Source organism: Sabethes cyaneus, chromosome 3, assembly GCF_943734655.1.
Source record: "Sabethes cyaneus chromosome 3, idSabCyanKW18_F2, whole genome shotgun sequence".
Lineage (NCBI taxonomy): Eukaryota > Metazoa > Arthropoda > Insecta > Diptera > Culicidae > Sabethes > Sabethes cyaneus.
In genome coordinates, this window is record NC_071355.1 from 77,120,200 (window position 1) to 77,127,502 (window position 7,303).

Below are 7,303 nucleotides of genomic sequence, written 5' to 3' on the forward strand. Positions count from 1 at the left end.
AAGTATTGTTTTCTATTTATCTGGTTTACCCTATTTCTAGATAAATCAAAACATAGTTAAAAAAATGCACTGGCGCACAAAGGCATATGTCTAGTTTGGTTCAATTGGTATATGCGATTTTGTTTCGCCAGTTAGAAAAGTAACGTCTTTCCGATGAGAATGGTAAGAGGTGCAATATACTTATATCCTTTTCAAAGCTAATAACTACGTAGCCTATGTAGTATGAATTTCTTGCTTTTTTAGAGTGCCATTGCAATTATTTATTAGACGACACCCACAATAGTCAACTCATCGTACAGTGTATTTCTATTTTTATTGCAGAGTTAACTCGTCCGTGAATACACTATAGCCTTATTTGCTATTGTTCGCGGCAAATGTTGGAGAGACAATGACAACGTTGGAGGATAAGGATGATGATGTTCAGGACTGGGAATATGTCAAACAGGGAATTGCTCTTTGGCTCAACAACCAACCGAAGGCGGCAGAGGAGAGTTTCAGCAATCGCAAGTCAAGTATTCACATCGTGGCAGGGCACACATTCATTTCGTTCATGGTGAGTTGAGGACGGTTGTTGTTGTTGTTGCTTTTTGAACAGGAAGTGAATGTTGCATTGCAAATTAAATTCTTAGAGACGAGTAGAATTCCATTCCATTCAAAATGTTTTGAATAGATGCCCTATCACTGAAAACAGAAAGCACGAGTACGAGCCGGTATGATGGTAGGGAACGTGCACGCTTTTTTCACATTTTACGTTAAAGCTGAATGGGCATTGCAACGATTTCACATGAACAGTTTGTAAGCCTGTGTTACGTTACGTTATGTATGTTATAAATTATAGTTTCCTAGGGAATCCCTAGTTTTTGACAAAAGAACGAAACAATAAACGTGTACATTCTTGTTGTATACCTGCTTATTCAACACTTGTTTATCTGAAATTAGCTATATAACAGTCGTAGAAGCAATTACACAACGTAAATGTCTGCTGTATACAGTGTGCCATTATATGGTATAAGAATCAGAAAACTTCAGTGTATTTGTGGGGAATGATGTAAATCTAACAAATAGTTTACACACTAGATTAGATATACCATTTCAAGTTTTATAAAAAATAATTCGAATCATAAAAAAAAAACTTTTTGTAAGAATTGAAATTATACACCTAATCTAGTATGTAGATAATTTGATAGATAAGTATTAAGGTGCGTTTAGATTGGCCACACGTGGCATGCAACTTTTTCCACTGTTGCCCGATGTTTCCAAGCGACATGGCAACGTATCTCAAACGTTCAAGTGGCAACAGAAGTAATGTTGACCAACAACTAGCAACATGTCGCATATTACATGTTGCATTCCACATGTTCCCAGAAAATTGCGCAGTTTAAACGCACCTTTAAGTACAAAGTATTCACAATGAACAAATAAATTTGAATTTTTTCAGATTTAATCAAATAAATATTTAATAATTTTAACATTTAATCCATTATATTAGTCAAAGTATTTGATATTATTCAGGCTTAATGAAGATCAAAAAGTGTCGATCCATTAATGCGTTGCAAGTACTTGTCTCTTTTGCATGAAGCACCTGAAGTTTTGTGTAATATTTCATTTTTGCTTTTGACGGTTTATTGTTTTGTCCGTCACTGTATTGTATATTATTTAGGAAAAAGGAAACAAAATACCTCTCTGTACCATTCAACACCAGTTTGTCGAATACAGAGATATAAATATGTTATATAAAAAATACTGAGACAGGCGATGAAGTGGAAAATCGTGCTCAAAGTTACTCAGGAAACAAATACATTGCTTGCAGTGCTATCGTAGTACTTGAGTATACATGCTTCTCTTTCATTGGTTGCAAGTTGCAACCTGCAAGGATAACATCTTAAGCAACAATGTATTCAGTTAGTTGAAAGGAATTGCATTTGAAATCCACTCAAAACTTTTTTCCAGTCTACCTAGCAGGCATACCCAGTTGAATACGATGGTTTTTTATAAACAATTGTGGCAACGATCCATTGATTTTGTATTTTTCACGATCACTAGTGGAGCAGATTTTCAAACAAACTTTTCAATTTTCCATTACAGAACGCTGTTATATCCTGGGAAACGGACAAAATGAGTGAAGCACAAACCATGTTGCGAGAGCTGGAGAAAAAGTGTGCAGTTGACATCGGCTGGCTTAAAACGATGCGAACAAAACTGTTCGGTAGCTACGAACAGCCGAAATCGCTGGCAGCATCGCTCGAGGAGCAGATAATTTTGGCCGATACCCAATTGTGCCTCGCCATACTGGTGTCCCTGAGCCAAGACATTGGCGGCTTCGTCAAGGGCGGCTGGCTTCTACGGAAAGCGTGGAAGGTCTACCAACACACCTACAGTCAGATATATCAGCTGTATAGCAAAACGATTTCATGCGAGGGCATACCACAGGCGCCACTCAAGTACAACCTCCGTGCCGCGGAGTCAACGGTTGAACTGGGAACGCCGGGACCTGTTGATTGGACAGTGCCCAATTCAACGATTCAATCTCCCGATACGGTTGACGCTAAACAGTTAAGTTTCAACGAATATTTATGTATTATTCATTAATTTGCTACAGGTGTGGGATTAAAGAGCTTATTCCTTATTCATATTTTATATTCATTGCAACGCCTCCAATTTATCGTCTATCGAAATAATTCATATAGGACATGCATTATGTTGAATTCTCCGTACGGTGAAATATTGAAACATTCAATCTATTTTTCAACTGAATGAAAGTACTCAAATTTGCATTGAAATAAGTGATGGTTGGGAAATTATTCTTTGCTTCTAAACGCTTTACTTCAGAATCAAGGTATAGCGATGAGTGGTTTTTGAAAGTGGTTTGTTTGTAAGTTGCTTCAAAAACGAGATGTGTTAGAAAAGTATTCGACCATTGACTAGAGAAAAACTGACATACCTGTAGCATTGTAAATCTAAAAATCCTTAATCAATCAACATACGATACAGTCGAGCGCAAATAGCTGTGGGAGATCATGCACGAGAACGGTTTTCCGGAGAAACTGACGCGGCTGATCAAAACTACCCTAGAGGGCGTGATATGCTACGTGCGTGTGTAGGGGGCACTCTCGAATCTCGTCGAATCACACAGAGGGTTGCGGCAAAGGAATGCACTACCTGTATATTATTCAGTATCGCTATTGAAGGTGTGATTCGGCAAGCGAACATCGAAACGAGAGGAACAATCTTCAGCAAAAGTAGCCGACGACCTCGGCATCATTACTGAAAATTTTGAGACGGTGAAAGCAATCTACGCCAGACTAAAAACTAAGGCTCCAGAGAAAACAACGTTCGCCTCCTGCGGGCAGTGACTATTGACGGCAGTGTACTGGAAATGGTTGATGAGTTCGTACATTTGGGACCTCTGGTCACCGTCAACAATAATACGAGTAAGAAGATTCAACGACGCCTCCAAACTGGAAGTAATGCTTTTTTCTCCGCAAGACGCTTCAATCCATAAGCATACGCCGCCGCATAAAGCAGGGGATGTACAAAACGCTAATCAGACCGGTAGTACTCCACGGATTTGAAAATGTATTTGAACGAAAGGTGTTATAGACTCTTTTGGCGGAGTACGAACGGATAGCGGAGAGTGACGTAGGCGTATGAACCATGAGCTGCAGGCACTACTTGAAAAGGTTCCCATCGTGTATCTGGTGAATGTTGGTAGACTACAATGAGTTGGCTACGTTGGCTGAGTCGCAAGGATGCTGGACGACTGAAAGAGAAAGAACCAGGAATAGGGGGGCACAACATGTTAGATGACTCGACCAAGTTGAAAGCGATTTGCGTGTATCAAGACGGTCAACGAATTGGCGACGAGTAGCCCAGGACCGAATATAGTGAAGAGGAATTCTTGAGACGGCAGCAGCCACCCCTGCCTCATTCTGCTACTAGAATTAAAGGGCCAAACAGAATGCTGCGTTAACGCATCCGTCAGCGTCAATTTGACAGGAAGCCCATGGGGAAACTGTCAGAATAACGCTAACGGACGCGTTGGCGCAGCATTCTGTTTGACCCTTCGGAAATTATAGGATCTATAGCTGTTTAAAATAATTTTTGATTAAGTATCTCATAGGTGGAAGTGATTCGACAATTGAAATAGAATGAATCAGCGAGCGACCATAATAGAAAAGTAAAAATAAGAATTCAGGTCTCTTACTTACTTACTTACTTATGTGTCCATGTCCGCCGGTCCGGCAGAACAAAGGGATGAAATCAGAGATCTCCACTGCTGACGGTTACCCGCCATGGCTTTTACCTGTCGCCAGGACAGGTTCTCGTCTGCAGCCCGGATGTCGTTGGCTAAGCTCCGTCGCCATGAGCCTCTGGGTCTGCCTCTTCTACGCTGTCATTGTGGATTCCAGTCGAGTGCTTCTCTGCAGATCTCGTTCGCTCCTTTCCTCAAGGTGTATCCGGTCCACTTCCACCTACGTTCAGGTCTCTTGCCTTGTCTTAAAATACAACAAGTATTTTGCTTTATATATTTGTATATTTTGCGAGCGAAGTCCACAGTCACTAACTCTTTGTATGGATTTGACTTCGTATGGGCAACAACAGTCTTGAATTAAAGGATACTTCTATAAGCAAACCGAAGAAGTTCGTATGGACTATCTCTTTTTTGTTTATTATGTGTCAGACTTTGGTATGCTGTACGTAGAAGATAGATTAATAGACATTTTTCAAACAATTTACTAACATAATCATGATATTTCTGTTTATATACACTCTACCGTGAAAACATAAATCACCGTGCAGGTCCAAAGTTCCGCGCACTCAGTGGTATATTAATTGATTTCTGCATATTGTGATCAAGTACATAACTTTATCATATAGTTCTGTTGTTGCACTTCTTTTGCTTATATCATTATAGTAAATAGAACAATTATACCAAGTGTCAGGTGAATCACACAAAAACTCTTTTCTTTTACCAACGCAGAATCCGTCTTACATTATGTTGTTCATCCACTGAGGAATTGCATCGAGAGTCCGTCACAGTAGCTGATTCTATAGAAGATCAACAAACTTCGGGGCAAGGATGTGACGAAACAAGTAGTACCAGTACCGGTACAGGAAGTTGTGCCAGCGTAAGAAAAAGTTATACTACGCATTTCGAAGGGATTGGCCTTGGAGCCGATTCCGAACCAAGTGCCTCAAATGTCGCTGCTGTCGAGCCGATTGCTGTGAAGGTCGATGCCAATTACAATCAACAGAGCCGAAATAGATTGCGATTGAACATTTCAGATGCTAATAGAAAACTCAATGGACGAAACGGTTTAAATGGGCTGAAAGTACGTCTTCCACCAGAACCGGCGAATCACGACAGCAGCGGAAGCAGCAGTAGTTTCAATGACAACAGGTAGATTCATTGCATATGAAAAAGTTTCTGTTGGACACCCCTTAATCTTCTCTAGGCATATTGACCCGGAAGACGTCCGTCGACTGATGGGTGCCGTCAGCTTCGGGTACGGTGTATTTCAGCTTAGCATTTCTCTGCTTCCACCCAGCTTGCTAAAGCTGATTAGTTTCCTGGGTTTCGAAGGCGATCGCTCGATGGGAATAGCTTGTCTGATGCATTCCAGAACCAGTGTGGACATGAGGGCGCCTCTCTCCACGCTGGCATTGCTTTGGTACTTCACCATAGTGACGCCGTTTTTTGCCACTGATGGTTCTAATTTGAAGCATGAAATTCGTTCGGCTCAGGAATTGATTGAGGAAGCCTGTCCTCAATTTGGAAAATCTTCTCTTTTCTTGTTTTTTAGAGGTCGTGTCGAAAGACTCAAAGTATGTTTTGAGTAATACTTCACAGTTATTGGAGAAATTTTAAAAATTACGTCTTATATTTTAGTCTAACATTAGGGAAGCTATACAAGCTTATGAATTCGCTTATCGAACGTCGCCGCAACGTGAGATTAAGCTGCTCTGTCTGCACGAAATCGGCTGGTGTAGACTTATAGAACTAGACTATGGGCCAGCCATGAAAAACTTCAAAGAATTACGGTGAGTACTACTTTGGTTGATAAATATAAATTATAATGCATATTATCAAATCAAATATCAAAATTTCAGTCGCAGCAGCCAGTTTTCCAAGAGCTTTTACTCATATTTGACTGCAATATGTCAGGGTTCCCATGGATACTTTGACGAACTCGTCAAATGGCGATCGGAAATTTCCGACTTGCTCAATCGATCTTGCCAGAAAGAGTCCCAAATAGAAAAGTACATTTTTCGGCGATGTCAGAAAATCCCGTCGTCGGTGGCCGAAGAAGAAAAATATGACTGTTACTATTGGCGCCTGTTAGTCTATGAAATGTTATTCATGTGGAATGCACTGAATAGCTGTAGTGAAAACAATTTAACTACCATAATAGAAGATTGCCGTCGACCGATGGCAATACAGAACGAACCCTCGCTTGGACTTGGCCGGCTAATCCTTGCAGCATCTTTTGTATGTACGAAGCAGTACGAGAAAGCCGTCGATGCGTACCGGGAATGCATTGTTGCTCGTGAAAGTGAACTACTACACGATGTTCACATATCTGCCTTCGCACATTATGAACTTGCTGTACTGTTGCTCCGAAAGCAAGAACCGGAAGCGACGGCAGAGGCGAAGCAGCTACTCCTTCTTGCTCAGCAGAACTATCGCGGATTTGATTTCGAAAATAGGATTTCCGTCCGTATACATTCTCTGTTAAAAAAGCTTAATTGAATATTCAAAGCGAAAAGCTCTTAATCATTTCTCTCAATTCAACTTGAATGCATTTTTATTTTACAATTTGTGTTAAACTCCGAAATCTCATTGAAATCATAACAAAAAAAAATAGATAAAAATATAATGCAAAATCATACTGTAGAAATTTTGGAACTTTATACTGTTGGCAAAATTTTAAAGACAATATATTTTATAGTATGTGTGGACAATAAAGGTACAGCTTGATATGCACAATTTCAGAGCAGTTCTAGAAATAAGCAAAACTCACATTTTTGTTCAAAATAACTAAAATAACTAGTTTATCTCAAATTATACCTCCGGAGAAGGCAGTAAAATTTGATCTGAATCAAGTTATAGCACCGATGAAGTTAAAGTTCTCGTTATTCTTGGAATAACCATCGGAATTGCTCCTTTCTTTTAAAATATTGAAAACCAAAGAAAAATAAACAGGTCAACTCATTAGATAACATAGTTTAAGGTAATAAAATACAATCATCAATTACTTTTTTTGAAATGGACTGTAGCAAGCATTATTGGTATAATTTCACA

General features: G+C 39.7%; 1 protein-coding gene across 1 annotated transcript; it reads left to right on the forward strand.

The window, feature by feature from the left end:
* Nucleotides 1–388: 388 nt before the first annotated feature.
* Nucleotides 389–6,751, forward strand: LOC128739742 (tetratricopeptide repeat protein 39C-like). The gene is made up of 6 exons (XM_053835239.1): nt 389–553; nt 2,086–2,552; nt 4,982–5,401; nt 5,457–5,826; nt 5,891–6,042; nt 6,112–6,751. Exons 1-6 carry the CDS (start codon nt 389–391, stop codon nt 6,749–6,751), a joined length of 2,214 nt encoding a protein of 737 aa, XP_053691214.1.
* Nucleotides 6,752–7,303: the final 552 nt, after the last annotated feature.

Bases quoted from the DNA above. Each gene is read 5' to 3' on its own strand.
- LOC128739742 (XM_053835239.1), top strand. From the start codon at position 389: ATGACAACGTTGGAGGATAAGGATGATGATGTTCAGGACTGGGAATAT. The intron at 2,553-4,981 runs GTTAAGTTTCAA...TTACCAACGCAG, and splicing joins GATACGGTTGACGCTAAACA to AATCCGTCTTACATTATGTT. The intron at 5,402-5,456 runs GTAGATTCATTG...AATCTTCTCTAG, and splicing joins AGTAGTTTCAATGACAACAG to GCATATTGACCCGGAAGACG.